The 16,290-nt window shown below is 39.0% G+C and overlaps 2 protein-coding genes and 1 long non-coding RNA gene across 4 annotated transcripts in view; 2 read left to right on the top strand and 1 right to left on the bottom strand.

Annotated features, from left to right (window-relative positions):
* The window catches only part of ALG6 (ALG6 alpha-1,3-glucosyltransferase), a 43,327-nt gene extending 40,926 nt beyond the window's left edge, over nt 1–2,401 (top strand). The window contains exon 15 of the mRNA XM_036446486.2: nt 2,110–2,401. Within this exon, the coding sequence (XP_036302379.1) occupies nt 2,110–2,307 (198 nt within the window). The 3' untranslated portion in view covers nt 2,308–2,401. The remainder of the gene's footprint in view (nt 1–2,109) is intronic.
* A 1,236-nt stretch (nt 2,402–3,637) lies between these two features.
* LOC123652796 lies at nt 3,638–4,162 on the top strand. The gene is made up of 2 exons (XR_006742288.1): nt 3,638–3,693; nt 4,000–4,162. It is a non-coding gene; the product is annotated as an uncharacterized LOC123652796 (long non-coding RNA).
* Nucleotides 4,163–9,308: 5,146 nt separating this feature from the next.
* Nucleotides 9,309–16,290, bottom strand: part of LOC118723654 (integrin subunit beta 3 binding protein) — a 48,581-nt gene continuing 41,599 nt past the window's right edge. For both annotated transcript variants that reach the window (XM_036446204.1, XM_045584508.1), the window contains exons 8-9: nt 15,027–15,077; nt 9,309–9,645 (exon numbers count right to left, since the gene is read on the bottom strand). In XM_036446204.1, coding sequence (XP_036302097.1) covers nt 15,028–15,077 — 50 coding nt within the window. In that variant the 3' untranslated portion in view covers nt 9,309–9,645; nt 15,027. The remainder of the gene's footprint in view (nt 9,646–15,026; nt 15,078–16,290) is intronic.

Here is a 16,290-nt window from a genome sequence, read left to right as displayed (position 1 = left end):
CATGTATTTTAGTTTTAGATGCTTATTTGACACCCAAGTGGAGATAGTAAGGAGCGCTTGGATGTTGCATCTGGAGTTTAGGGGAGAAGTCTGGGCTGGGGACAGTAATCTGAGTCTTGGCATATAAATAATAAAGTTATGTCACTGAATGAGGTCACCAAAGGTGTGAGTATAGATTAAAAGACTAAGTACTGAGCCCTGGGATAGTACAATCATAGAGATAGGGGACATGAGAAGGAACTAGCAAAGTTGTTGTGAAGGATTAACTAGTGGGAAGAAATGAGGAGAGTGTGGTGTCATGGAAGCCAAGTGTTTCAAGGATATGGGAGTGTTGTGCTACTTCAGATGCTGCTGGGAGATCCAATAAGGCAACCAGACCGAACACTGGATTTCGTACAGTGGAGGTTATCGTGGGTCTCTGACTGGGGCAGTTTCATCGGAGCGATTGGGGTGAAAGCCTAACTGGTGTGTGTTCATTAATGAATGGAAGAATTGGATGCAGCAAGTTCTTTTGGGAAACTTTCCTGTGAATAGGAGCAGACAATGGGGGTAATAGATGGAGTTGGTTTAAAAAAGGGAGGACTTTTAGCATGTCTTTTAATACTGATCCAAGTTCATGTTATCATGACATTTCAGTCCGTCCCGTATTTCTTAAGCTTATTTATTTTGATTTTGAAAGTACATTTATTAAACCTGGGAACAGTGGAACAAAGGAGAAGCAACGGGAAAGAGCCTCAGCGGGCTGCGGTCAGCTCACTGGAGAGTCAGAGAAAAGGGGCTTCGGGAGAAGGTTCAGGGGGTTAGCCCAGGATGAGGGGCCATCGCCCATTGCTCCCCTGGTTGCAAGTCTTGTGGAGTCTCTTAACGTTTAGGAGATGCACCCTGTGGGGGAAGAAGAGGGGAAGGGAAAGGCACGGTGTGCTCATGTGCTTTTAAGTTCAACTTGATGATTTCAGTTCAGAAATGTTCACTCCCCACACGACTGACTCAGGGATTTTCCCTTTGGAGGATACTTGCACCCTGTTTGTAAGTCTTTTTGGCTCCCATCCTTCCCCTTCTTCTATCTGGAATGATCATTGCATTACTCTCTATTCAGGTCTTACAAATCCCTTCGTAATATAGCCATTAAAGCATCTCTCAGGGTTCTGTTTATGCCTCACCTCCTTCAAGAAAGTCAGTGACTATGGTTTCTTACTGCTTGCTTTCTACGTTCACTTAAGCAGCCTCTGTGTATTTATGTACTATGCTAGGGATAAAAGAAATAAGATTTGGCTGGTCCTTGTCTTAAAGAAGTTCATAGTCTAATAAAGCTAAAGTGTCCAGTACAGTAGCCACTAGACACACGTGGAGACTTAAACTCAGCAAAATTAAATAAAGAATTTAGCTCCTCACTTGGCAGCAGGCTCACTTCAAATGCTCAGGAGTCACATGTGGTTAGCCCCTATTTGTTCGAAGTACACAGATAGAGCACATTTCCATCATTGCAAAAATTCTGTTCAGTGCTCCAGTCTCAAAGAAAGAAAAAATGGACTGCTACGTAATTACAATGAATGCAATCATTATTTTTACTCTTCATTTTGGCATTTATTAAAATGTGACCGTGTGATTTTATTTAACTAGTTCATGCATTTCCCCTAATTAAATGGAAAACTCTTTGAGACCAGAGGACATTTTCCTGCATGTGCTCCACCTTGCTTACTACAGCACTGGCTCATTGAAAGTATAGTGAACATGAAATATAATTTTCTGTTTGCCATGGATAACTTTTTCCATGAATGAGTTTTTAAGATTAGCTTAGAATTTTATGTCCTGTAAGGACATAGGGTCGTGGAGCATGCTGTGAATTTAACCCGGATAGGCAATTATATTCCAGGTAACCTGGGTGGTATGAAATATGACAGGGGTTCTTAGATTTTCCCTACGCATCGGAATCACTTGGAGAACTTTAAAAATAATGTCTGCTGATCCTAACTTGCAGTCTAGGTTGAGATCCACTGTAAAGAGATTGTACCCCCTCAACCCTCCCCTTCAATTCTGATTTACAGCTGCAAATTAGTGCTACATTAAAAGTTCTTTACATTACTTAATTATACGTCTTTTTCCTTACAGTTTCTTATGTCAGTGATCACTATGGTCCTTCTGACACTGATGACTGTAACGCTGGATCCTCCTCAGAAATTCCCGGATTTATTTTCTGTTTTGGTGTGTTTTGTATCCTGTTTGAAATTCCTGTTCTTTTTGGTTTACTTTAACATTATAATCATGTGGGATTCCAAAAGTAGAAGAAATCAGAAGAAAACTGACTAGTCTACCTCTATATGTGAAAATATTAACAGTGATAAAAAGTTTTGTGAAGTTTTTGCCATGTATAAATAAAAGGATCATTTTGAGTATTATGGAATTACTAGAGACGTGGTGCACGAAATTCATGCACAGGGGGACGGGTCCCCCTGCCCAGCCTGCACCCTCTCCAATCCAAGGCCCCTCGGGAGATGTCCAATGCCAGTTTAGGCCCAATCCCCAGGATGGGGTTTAAACCAGCAGTTTGACATCCCTCTCACAATCCGGAACAACAGGCTCCTAACTGCTCACCTGCCTGCCTTCTGATCACCCCTAATGGCCCCCCCCCCCGCTGCTCTGGTTCCCCCAATTATCCCCTCACCAGCCTGGTCATTACTAACTACTCCCCACCAGCGTGGTCTCCCCTTACTGCCTCCTCTGCCAGCCTGGTCGTCCCTCACTGCCCCTCCCTCCCCCACGGCCTGGTTGCCACCAACTCCCCCCCCCCCCCCCCCCCTGCTGGCCTGATCGCCCCACACAGCCCTCTATTCAGTCATTTGGTCACCTTCACTAACCCTCCTGCCGACCTAGCCTGTTTGGTCATCTGAATGGTTGTTTTGGTTGCGACGAACACTTAGGCTTTTATATATATAAATAGGAAACAATGAAAAATCATTTTTCTCTACACAAATGAAAGTATTTGGGGACCAAAGTCCAATGGAGGCTTTTTTTGTTTCTATTCACTGGCCAAGACATACTGGAATTTTGTTTATATATACATATATATATATATATATATATATATATATTTTTTTTTTTTTTTTTTAATATATTTTATTGATTTTGTACAGAGAGGAAGGGAGAGAGATAGAGAGTTAGAAACATCGTTGAGAGAGTCATCGATCAGTTGCCTCTTGCACATCCCCTACTGAGGATATGCCCGCAACCAAGGTACATGCCCTTGACCGGAATCGAACCCCGGTCCCTTCAGTCCCCAAGCCGACGCTCTATCCATTGAGCTAAACCGGTTTTGGCAGGAATTTTGCTAATATTTTATTATTTAAGTGGGAAAAAAAAAATGCCCTCATCCCAGTATTTATTTAGAAAATGTACTCTATAATTTGTCTTGAAAAAAAATCTGCAAATACATCAAGTTTAATGGAGGATTTAGGCCCCCCCCCCCCTTTGTTTTTTAAAAGGAAATTCCTAATTTTGTTATTTAAATGTAATTTTAATGCCCTGGCCGGGTAGCTCAGTTAGTTAGTGTCATCTCAGTATACCAAGGTTGTGGGTTCGATTCCCAATCAGGGCACATATAAGAATCAACTTGTGAATGCATAAATAAGTGGGACAACAAGTTGATGTTTCTCTTTTCCCCTTCACGTCTCTTTTTAAAATAAATATTTTTAAAAAGTTTTCTTTACATTTTATTTTATTTATTTATTTTTTAAATGTAGGCAAGTGTATTAGTGACCAGTTGTGATTTTATTTAATTTATTTTTAAAATATATTTTATTGATTTTTTTACAGAGAGGAAGAGAGGGATAGAGAGTTAGAAACATCGATGAGAGAATCATCGACCAGCTGCCTCTTACACAACCCCTACTGGGAATGTGCCCGCAACCAAGGTACATGCCCTTGACTGGAATCGAACCTGGGACCTTTCAGTCCACAGGCTGATGCTCTATCCACTGAGCCAAACTGGTCTCGGCAAAAAAGTTTTCTTTACATTTTAGAATGCAAGTAATGTGTATTTTGTTCTCTACATGTGCAAATTTGAATTTTTTTTTAACAAGGCAGGAAGAGTAAACTTATTTATTTCTGAGAATGTTAATTTACTTGAATGTAATTAAACCATGAATTTTCCTGAATTAAAGTCTAAGTGGTTTGAGTGAAGTCTTTTTATTTCTCATGAGCACTAGGTTCTAAGCTTTGAGGATCACTTGAAGTTAAATGCTCTAATGCAGACTTTTATCCTTCTGTTATTTTTTATTTTAACACTAGAGGCCCGGTGCATGAATTTGTGTATGGGTGGGGTCTCCAGGGAGGGCTGGGACACGATCAGCCCTCCAGGTGGGTGGTGGGACGCCCTTGCTGACCCAGAATTTGGATCCATCCTGCTGACATTTGCACCGGTTGTTGGGAGCCATCTGGCAGCCACTTTTATATCCCTTCTTCCTTGTGGAGCATCTAGGGAGGGGAAGCAGCGCTGTGCCTGAGGCTGACTTCCAGAAGGCTGGCACTGTCAGGATCATGCTGGTGGCTTTGGTATGTTCATGCCTGGCCCATTCTCCAGAGATTGGACCAGCAGGACTACTGAGGGAATGAGTGGCTGCCACTGGGCTGGTGGACCAGGGATGGGTCAGTCAGCTGAGTGGCACTCCTGCTGTGGGAGTGCACTGACCACCAGGGGGCAGCTTCTGCATTAGAGTGTCTGCCCCCTGGTGGTCAGTGTGTGTCATAGCGACAGGTTGACTGCTCATTCAGGCATATATATATATATATATATATATATATATATATATATATATATATGGTTCAAGGTTACTAGTGCCATGACCTTTGGCTTCTATCGATAGCATGCTTCATGTTAACTTGGCCTTGTTATTACTGCTTCACTTTATATTAGCAGAAGCCCATATTTACTCTAATATTCAACTGGTAAAAATAATCCTACCTAATAAAAGAGTAATATGCAAATTAACCATCACTCCATTCCACAAACCACGCCCACAAGTCTTGCCCACTAGCCAATCAGAGCGAGTATGCAAATAAACCCAACCAAGATGGCTACAGCCAGAGAGAGCAGGAGGGAGGCGTTTCCCCAGCAACAGAGGAAGCCAAGCTTTACGTCTGCCCTTGCAAACCTAAACCTCCACTCAAGGCTACAAAGTTTCAATTATAGAAGATAAATCCAAACAGAAATGGCTGCCACCACAGCAGGATTGGCTCTGCTCCAGGCTACAAAGTTTTGATTATAGAAGGTAAATAAATTCCAGGTACCAGGGCCTCCTCTTGGGTCTACAGAGGGCGTGGCCGGCCTACAAAACACCACAGGCTCCTGGCCTAGGCTACCCCACACCCAAGGGAACCCCACCCTCAACCAGGACACCCTTCAGGGCAAACCAGCTGGCCCCCACCCATGCACCAGGCCTCTATCCTATCTAATAAAAGAGTAATATGTAGATTGACCATCACTCCAACACACAATATGGCTGCCCCCATGTGGTCAAAGATCCTGTCCCTATGTGGACACAAGATGGCCAGCAGGAGAGGGCAGTTGGGAGGGACTAGGCCTGCAAGGGAGGGCAGTTGTAGGTGATCAGGCAAGTAGGGGAGGGCAGCTGGGAGGCACCAGGCATGCAAGGAAGGGCAGTTGAGAGGGACCAGCTCTGCAAGGGAGGGCAGTTGAATATGGTTAACCCTGCAGGGGAGGGCAGTTAGGGGTGACCAGGTTGGCAGAGGAGGGAAGTTGGGGGCAAACGGGCTGGCAGAGGAGCAGTTAGACATCAATCAGACTGGCAGGGGAGTGGATTGGGGGTCATCAGGCTGGCAGGCAGAAGTGGTTAGGAGCAATCAGTAAGGCAGGCAGGCGAGCAGTTGGGAACCAGCAATTCTGGATTGTGTTCATTTAGTCGGACAGTCAGACATCCCTTGAGAGGTCCCAGATTGGAGGGTGCAGGCTGGGCTGAGGGACAAACCCCTCCCCACCCCAGTGCATAAATTTTGTGCACTGGGCCTCTAGTGTATTATATCCATGTTGGAATTTCTCATGTAAAGATGTGTCTTTAATCTGTGATAAAAATATAACAATCACTATCCCATTAAAAAATATATACATATTTTAATCCTCACCCAAGGATATTTTTCCATTTCCATTGCTTTTCATAGTGAAAGGAGGGGGAGGAGAGAGGGAGGGAGAGAGAGGAATTGGGTGCCTCTTGAATAAACCCTGACAGGAGCTGGGGATTGAAACTGCAACCCAGGTACATGCTTTTGACTGGGAATTGGACGAATCCACAATCCTTCGGTTCATGGGCCAACACTCTAACCAATTAGCAACACTAGCCAGGGCCTCTCAACATATATTTTTAATGAATATATCTATTACTACGACAGCATGAAAGCAAATTAGCTAAGTGGTGGTGTATTTTAAAACAATGTAAGGATAGCCGAAACCGGTTTGGCTCAGTGGATAGAGCATTGGTCTGCAGACTGAAAGGTCCCAGGTTCAGTTCCAGTCAAGGGCATGTACAATACATTGGTTGCAGGCACATCCCCTACAGCTGGTTGATGTTTCTCTCTCATCGACGTTTCTAGCTCTCTATCTCCCTTCCTCTCTGTGGAAAATCAATAAAATATATTAAAACAAACAAACAACAACAACAACAAAAAACCAACCAAAAAACAATGCAAGGATAAAGAAAATTTGGTTTTTGATTTGGACAATCACAGGCTGTTGCAAGAAGGTATGTGTCTCTCAGTCTGATAAAGGGAGTGGGTTTAGACAAAGCGAAAATCAAGAAGTATTTCTTTCTCAAAGTAAATGTGCCTAAAGACTCAACGGGCAGGTCCGTAGAGGAAAGCAGCCTTGAATCACTGCCGAATCAGCAGGAACATCGCTGTCCATGGGCACCATCTGTAATCAGTGTGCCCAAATGTCAGCATCTTGGCTGGCTGGTGTAGTCTTACGTTTTTATTTTTTGTAATAGTGTACTTGTGTTAGCACAGGATGTTGATTTAAGTCAAAGATGAGGGAATTCTAACTTCTGAATTACTGGGACAGAGAAATGTTATTTGAAAATAAAAGTATATAAACAGTAAAATAGAATGTGCACATAATTCAAGGTTATCTTGTAGGTAAATTCTGTAAATAAAATACTTTCCGGAGGATTTCATCTTATGTTACTGAATTACATTGTAGCTTTCATGAAGATTTATAACAATTACTTTAAGTCAAATGTCTCATATCTGTTAGAAACCAGTTGAAGAAAAGTTAACTATGTACTTTGAGAGATTTAAGTTCCAAAATATCAAAAATGTCCAGTGATGAATTAAGATCACAGAAATAGGCAATTCTGTCAGCTATACCCAGAAATATAGGGATGTTTTAATACATTTAGGTTTTATAAAAATATTAAAGATTTCTCACTTTCTTCACTAATATACCTGTCAAAAATAAACCCTTCTAAGTTATTCTCAACTTCATTTTAGAGGGAAGGGCTGTTTCTGAGAAATGCAGTTTTCTCTGTTGCCAATAAACTTAGGGTTGCTTCTTAAAATGAAGAGAATAGGGTGTATGCTCATGTATCAGATATGAGGCACAGGAAGTCATTTTCCCTTGAGCCCGCAGGGAGGGGAGAAAAATCCCCGATGTAGCATTCTGTCCAAATGATAAACCACAACTAAGTGAGTGAAACATTCACAAAAGTCAAGGCAGCCCAAGGAGCCTCTCTGTTCAATAGAAACAGAGTAAGAGATGGATAGGATGCAACTAAATAATGGTTGGAGTAACACAATGGTTTCAAATCTCAATTGGTCTTTTTTTCTGTTATGTTCACTGGAAAATCAGGGCCAAGTGTATCCACCCCCCGCCCCCATATAAACATTAGTTTTGTGTGTGGATCTTTCTGCTTTGTCCTTCATGTGGCCTCCAAGGGTGATAAAGCGAGAGTCATCTGATCTACAATGAAGAGAACTGAGAAATGATTCTTAGCAGACCCAGCTGTTCTGAAAGGCAAAAGCTTAGTATATCAAGAGGTCAGATATACAGTAACTGATTTAATAGCATTAAGCGCATACCTACATAACTTGGATTACATATGAAACCAATCTATTTCTTAACTATTTCCTTACTAAAGTAGTTTTCTTTATATTGTATTGGCTTACATTCTAGGTTTTCAATGATTTAGAATGCAAAGGAATGATCCTTTTTGGTATATTTTAGGTAATGTTCTATATAAGGGCTGTGTCACAAAGTGTTCTTAATATTTAGTAGATCGATTATCTCAAAAAATTTATTTAAATAGTACCAAGACATTAGAGAAGGCAATTAGGCTTAATTGGGCTACTGTTTAGTATTTGTCATTTAAATTAATAGTTTTTTAAAAATTCAAAATTTTTTTATTTTAAGAGGTGAATTTTAAATTTCTCTAAATGGTAATTATTTTCAACCTTAATTTGTTAAATTTTAAGATGTTCAAATAGTATTTTTATTTTTATGGTACACTGAATTAAATGACACGAAAATATCCTATACAAATTTTGTTAAGACCTAGGTGAACTACCAAGGAGTAACATTTATCCCCTGTAGGGAAATCATGTTATCAAGTTAATACATATTCTGTGATTCCTCTTCCCCTTTATTTTGTGACAGCACAAACATGATGATATAAAACAATACCATAGAGAAACAGAATTAATGCTTCAAAATAATTTGGAGGGGATCACATGTTGCCCCATAAGAAAATTCTCTTCTTTAAATTCAGTAATTTGTATAGTTTAGTTTAAAAACAACTTCATATTTTGCCGAAACCGGTTTGGCTCAGTGGTAGAGCGTCGGTCTGCGGACTGAGGGGTCCCAGGTTCGATTCCGGTCAAGGGCATGTACCTGAATTGCGGGCACATCCCCAGTGGGGGGTGTGCAGGAGGCAGCTGGTCGATGTTTCTCTCTAATCGACGTTTCTAGCTCTCTATATCTCTCCCTTCCTCTATGTAAAAAATCAATAAAAAATATTAAAAATAAAAATAAAAACAACTTCATATTTAAATGTTTATTAAAAATGCATCTGGTATTTTATAAAAGGTGTGAAAATTTTGAAAATATTTTTTTTCTACAACAGAAATAACTATAGAGTATAATAAAAATTCATCCCTGAAATAAAAGTTACATAATAAACTTCTGGATAAATTTCTGAAGTTTTAAAAAGAATCTAATACACATCTGGGTCTTTAAATGGAACAACTGGTACCTAATTCTACTCACCATTAGATTTAATGAGTTTTAAAATATACAGCTCTACCAAAGGTGCCATTTTCATAAATGCTTTATTAAATCTATCCACAAATGCTAAAAGTATACAGAAGCATACATGATATAGAATAAAAGTCAAGATACTTGTCTACATGTTGGCTTATTCATTAAACAGTCAAGAAGAAATGTATTATTTACATTGAGATTATCTACTGGTGTGTGTAGAAAGTTTAAATTAGCTGCAAGAAATTTTATCTAGACATGCACCTGCCTAGTGCTGCGATCTGGTATTTACTGGGCAGATTAATTACAAACATTTCTTCTGTTCCTTTAAATATGATCAGGCAGATGCAGAGATTGGTGTTCAGAGTGAATACACTTCTTCTGAATGCCTACAGGATATAAAAGATGATTATTAAATCATCAAGAATTAGTTTCCAAATTAACATGCATCACATACATGAGATAAGAAATGATTTAAACACCCATTTATCATGTGATTTCATACTTAGTTTAGATACTGGTAATCTCTCATTTGTTTACTTTTGAGCCTTCTAAGCAAGATTCACCTTCAGGAATAATTGTCAATATGACTACTCTGACATAGCACTCCTCACTTTATGTGAGTATGGGTTTTGACATACTTCGGAGAGTGTTCTAAAACTCCAACAGGACCTATCGAAAACATCAAAATTTACATGCCTTTTGTCTATGAGCCTTAAGGGCCTTGCAGCAGGTGTTTCCTCCAACAGCTGCCCCCACCCCCAAAAGACAGTCTTTACTGACATTCCTATTCACAGTGTGTCCCTCTGGGGACTCCTAGTGGTGGTAGAAGTTTCTGTCTGTTTGGCCTTAGGACCCTTGTGTGGAGGGAAGCTTTTAAAGAAAGCTGTCATTGGCAACTGATGGCATCTATTCCCATAGGGCCTGTGAACCATTCACTCCTGAAATACCCTGCCTTGATTACATTAGTAGTTATGAAGAAGTACCGCATGATAGGCTGCTATTCTTGAGAGAGAGAGAGAGAGAGAGAGAGAGTGTGTGTGTGTGTGTGTGTGTGTGTATATATATATATATATATATATATATATATATATATATGAAGAATATATAAATGTATTATTTATTATTATCTTATAAAAAGATCCTATAAAAAGATCCGTTGCCATTTAGACAATCAACTTTCACCAGCTCTGGTTTGAGTCTGGTCTAAACTCCTATAGAAAACTGAAGCACTCTTAGCATTCCCTTAATATCTCTATATGTTATTGATACACAGTTATCAGAACTAATGGTAACACTATAGAAGAAAGGAAGACCAATTTATTAGTTACTATGGGGGAGGCACTAATTATTTGTACCATACCCCAGGTAAACGTGATCAGTTCCATTTTATAATTAAGGTTTAGTGGAAGCAAGTATCTTGTTTAAGGCCACACAGCTAAGTGGGTAACAGAGCTGGAGCTGGACATTTAATCCAAACCCTGTTCCCTATGGCAATGCCAGTGCCTTTAAAGACGTTTCATCAGCTGATCACGGCTACTGAGGAAATTGTGTTGAGAAAGATTCTGAGGCCAAATTCAGGATCCAGCAAAAATATAATAAATACTTTGATCAATGTGAGGTATGCTGTAGCACAAGAGGTATGGAGTAGCACTGTGTTATCTCTACACTGCTATACTGGTTCTAGAAAGGAATATCTCAGAACACAAATAAAAAGCAACCCAGATACAGTGTTGCAGTTTATGAGCAGCATTTTGACAGGATTCGTTGTTCATACAGTTAATCTTTCTAAGACATTTTGGATTGCTCTTTCACCGGTCCACTTCTGCCTAATGAATAAAGTCTGAACTCAGTATCCTTGCGGTCACAACTGACAATGATGGGGCTGGACTCTACCGTTCAATTATTCTGCTTTTCTGCCGTTTTGTTCACATTTTCTCTGCCTAGTATGTTTACACAGCCTGTTAAAATTAGCCATTTTTCAAATGCCAAATTCCTAGTAAAGTGCAAAGTTTCCATTACTAGGGTCTGGCTGGCCCTCTGTCAGCCATATGTAAAGTGGAATAACTAGAAGTGATTTTTAAAATCAAGAACCCTTACAAAGGACCTCCTTAAACCACCCTGAGGTGATCTGTCTGTTGTGTATTTCTATACCACTGCTTATTCTTCTTCATTTGGTACTTCAGTCTGAAGAGGAAGGAACTTCTGTCAACTCCTTTGCTCTCCATACCCCAGGGAAGTGACACATTTAAATGGTCAAAGTCCAGAACACTGGTCCACATGTTTCTATTATACTAATGGAACATGCCTCTGCTCTATACAGCACTCTTCCCCACTATTTTGTTTTCCTTTCACTGTCTAGCCTCAAGTCCTATGGGTCTTGGTGTTCCTGATTTCATGTTGTAGAGACCAGCCCCTTCTACCATGTTGCAGAGGCACATGGACATGGAGTCTATTTCAAAGATCCAGCTTTCTTGTCAGGTTCGGGAGAGCACACAAAGTTCCAGATTTAAACTCAGTGTGGAGGAAAGGAGGTCCCACTTTTGCCTTAGGCACAATCCATATTAGTGACCAAAAGCTTCTACCAGAGAGCCTCCTATATTGGAGATTATCAATTCCTCCACTAATCAAGTTGATACTTTGATCCTCTTTGGACTCAATCCTTTTGTGAATTTGCTATTGCCCAGAACCCTAAAAAGACAAAATGTCAGAACTTGTAGTACTATCATAGCTTGCCTTATATTATTATTTCATGTATATACCATAAATATGATATTCTTAGCTTGATTACTAGGTTTCACAAAAATTTTCCTTAGCCGGTTTGGCTCAGTGGATAGAGCTTAGACCTGTGGACTAAAGGGTCCCAGGCTCTGATCCGAGGTCGCGGGTTTGATACCCAGTGTGGGGTGTGTGTGTGTATGCAGGAGGCAGACGATCAATGATTCTCTGTCATATTTGATGTTTCTATCTCTTCCAACCTCTCCCTTCCGCTCTGAAATCAATAAAAAATATATTTTTTAAAAGCCACTCCTTAAAAAACACACAGATGGGCAAAATTTTGACAATGCTGGGGGAAAAGGTATGCCAAATAGAGGAGACAAGAACAATGGTAAAGAAATGAGGAATTTGTCTGGAGAATGGCAAATAATCTGGAGTGACTAAGGCACAATGACAAATTGGAAAGGCACATTGTGGTCTGATCAGGGAGTTTTTAAATTTAGATTTTACGTGAATATGGTATAGTAATATCTTCTAAAGCATAATTTGCGCAGTAGTAGGACAGGCTATGTAAGAAAGGGACCAAAGGGCGGAGTGCAGGTTACAGTGAGGATGATGATAATCTGGATGAGAGGTAATGAAGAAATAAACTAGTGTAGTGGGCATGGAAAAGAGAAGTAAACATTTTTTGGAAGTGATGTGACATGGCAGCAGTTTGGATATGGGAACAAAAAGAGACAGACTTTTGAGGTTTTGAGCCTTAACATTAGATGAACACAAACATTAGGAAGATAGAAGAAAGAACAGTTGAGGGGGTGATGAAATCAGCACATTTGGGGGACAATGTATAGCAGCTGAGATGTGGGTTTATATCAGGAGAAGGATCACAAATAGATTTGGAAATAATATACACTAAGATAAGAATTATAGACAAGGAATGGACGAGATCATGTAGAAAATACCCAAAAAGAAAAGAAAACACAGTCAAAAGAACCAGGGAAATACCTCAAAGGTAAGTCAAATTTCATTTCACTATTACTTCTCTTTGTTGCTTCCCATAGAAAGGGAAGGTGACTGGTAGGTCAACCTTAATTCTTTCAAGTTTTTTTTGACAGTATTACTCAAATTAAAAACTCAGAAGAATACCCTAACATGTAATGATCTTTGCTAGATTCAATGACCCCAAAGCTATTCTCAGTTCCTCTAAAGGTCACTAACAAGACTGTCACACACTAAATGTGTTTGTTCACTTGTCCAATGGGTAACTGTGAATATGTATTTATGATCATCATTTAATAGTTCTCTGTTGGATTTCCATAGATCAGAAATTTTATAAAAGATCTAACCCTATAATAACTATAAGTATGCATGTGTACACATGTGATATCTTATTCTTTAATAGGATCTAAAATCCTTAACTAGTAGTGAAACCTGACATTCACAGATTACTGCAGTATAGTGGGAAAAGTACAGATGGCACCAAACTTCACAGGTTGGTATTATGTCTGTCTCTTAGGTAATTCTAGAACAAGGTACTTAACTTCTTTGTTTCTCAGTTTCCTTACCTATAAAGGCAATAATTATATCTACTTCACCTAAGTTATTGTGAAGGTTAAATAGGATATCTATGAAGAGCTTATACCAGTACCTGGTATACTGAAAGTACTCAATAAATGTTAGCTGTTATTATAAGCTACTAGATGCCCAATGTATGAAGATTTATGCAAGAATGGGCTTTCCTCCCCTGGCTGCTGGCACTGCCTTGCTCCGCCTGGAGCTGCCTTTCCGCCTTCCCATGCTGCCAGAGGCCTGGAGCTGCTGGGGTGATGCAGAACGCCTGCGTTGTCACCATGGCCCATCCCACCCCTGGCTACTCAGTGCCTGCATATACAAATTAACCCATCATCTTTGTTGTGTTAATTTGCATACCCACTCCTGATTGGCTGGTGGACATCACAGAGGTACGGTCAATTTGCATCTTTCTCTTTTATTAGTGTAGATTATTTGTTGTGTACAAAGAATAAACAATGTAATGAATTAAATTAACATTTACTATATAAGGTGCTTTGCAGATATTTAAGAAGAGCTAGTTTGTCAGGAAGCTGATACTAATTATTTGAGATACCATTTCCAAAGAATCATATTTTCAGAATGGAATTATTTCATTTTGCATTGTTTCTAAGAGATAGCAGGCAACATCTGGTTAGCTTCTAAGAAAATTAATACTGATGCCATTAAGTTTGGGATAATGGTAGTTCTTAATGTGAACCTTCAGTTACAGGTATAGTAAACACTAATATCACATCTTGACTCAAATTGCTTCTAGCAAGCTAAGTTATAATAAGCTATTTGTAAATATGACATATTTTACTTGTATTGCTGAATCCACAGGAACTGTTTTTAAGGAAAAGAAACAACCAATTAATATGTAATTAATCAATTTAGCACATTTTCAAATTTATAGACTTGTTATATCTTGTTCAGTTAGATGTGCCCTATAACACACCTGTCAGTATCTATTTAGATATTTCTACTAAAGGTGCTCAATTAAAGGTCCTCTTTATATTTACTTAGATATCCTCACTCTGAATTAAAGTTAGCCTGGTCAGATCAATACATTTTTAAGAAATATATTTTATTGATTTTTTTACAGAGAGGAAGGGAGAGGGATAGAGAGCTAGAAACATCAATGAGAGAGAAACATCAATCAGCTGCCTCCTGCACCCCCCCCCACTGGGGATGTGCCCGCAACCAAGGTACATGCTCTTGACCGGAATCAAACCTAGGACCCCCAGTCCACAGGCTAACTCTCTATCCACTGAGCCAAACCAGTTTTGGCAACAGTGTTTTTTAAAATCAGTCTCTAACTTACAGATTTTTGTCAAACTTCCCTCCTACTGTTTATCAGAACAGATTAAATATAATCTCCAAAGCACATGGCCCTATTTTCTTTGTAGACAGACAGTACCAAATTTGATGTCAATAAAATGTATCCACCTGAATAAAGTGAAATTTAACCAGGCTATGCTTAATTAGAAAGGTGAAGCATTACCTCAATTTAAAATGGCCTTCAGGAATTCATAGCTGTTAAGATGATGTAACTCTGTATAAAAGAAAAAAGATTTTTCCCCCAGAAAATAATTAAATGCAAGTTGTCACAGTATATGATGCAGAATAAATGCTGAATCAAAGTGAAATTAAAATAAAGAACCCAAACATAAAGTTTTATTTTACATTATAATTAGCAGCTTTGGGGCTATAAATTCCCATTTCAACTGATTTACCCGACTCTGTTGTTTCAGAATGTATATTTAAAAATTTAGGATGAAAACTGCCAAGAGATTTATTATTATAATGTATGGTTATGGTTTGTTACAATTGTCTTTTGTGCTAGCTTCTATGATTCTTCTCTTGTTCATTAGTGTATAGAAGAGTGCCTGGCTCATAGTAGGTATTCAATAAATGTTGAGTGAATGAGGCATTAAGGAGATAGTAATTTGTAAGTATTTGAAAATATTTTGGTAATTCCTTAAAAAAGTTCTTAGAGTGCCCATTGTGTTTATTCATTCACTGAGCATGCACTGTGGACCTTCTATCTGGGCTATACAGTAGGCTGCGGGGCTGCAATATGGAGATGGCTGTTATTTGTTTGCCGAGGAAGAGCCAAGAAAGAGCCCTGTAACCACACAATCACAATACACAACATTGTAACATGATACATTTATAAACATTCAGACAAGAGTTGTAGGAGCCTAGAAGATGAAGCAATTTAGCTTGGAGAGACTCACAGAGAATGTGGCACCTAAAACTGGCCTTAAAGAATGAGCAGAAGTTTACTAGATGGAGAAGAAAGAAAGAGCAACCCAGGTAGAGAGAGGCAGTAGAGGCCTGGAGTCCCAATTTGTGAATAGCATGTATTAAAATGACTACTTTCCTTCTACGTGAGGTCTGACATGAAGGGAAAAAATCACCTAACTCTTACTTATTACATAGGTTCTGCTTTAAACTATATAATTAGCTATATAACACTATAAATATCTATTATTACATCTGTGTTTAAAATACATAAACCACTTAGAGAATTTAACTAACTTTTTTTTGAGGAGCTTTTCTGAATACTCTAAGTTAAAATAGGGAAAGAAAGTTCACCTGTCAGGTGACATAAAAGCAATTTCTAATAAATGTGCCAGAATAATTTTTCTCCATCTCAAGAACAGTTAGTCTTCAGTCTGTTCATTACTGTCTTTTTATAGTATTTTTATTTAATAAAACCTATTAAGACTACCATACAAATCTCTTTACTTATGCTTTTATCT

This window comes from Pipistrellus kuhlii, unplaced genomic scaffold, assembly GCF_014108245.1.
Source record: "Pipistrellus kuhlii isolate mPipKuh1 unplaced genomic scaffold, mPipKuh1.p scaffold_m20_p_2, whole genome shotgun sequence".
NCBI classification, from domain to species: Eukaryota; Metazoa; Chordata; class Mammalia; order Chiroptera; family Vespertilionidae; genus Pipistrellus; species Pipistrellus kuhlii.
The sequence above is the reverse complement of the archived record's forward strand: the minus strand, read 5'-3'. Positions and strand labels throughout refer to the sequence as shown.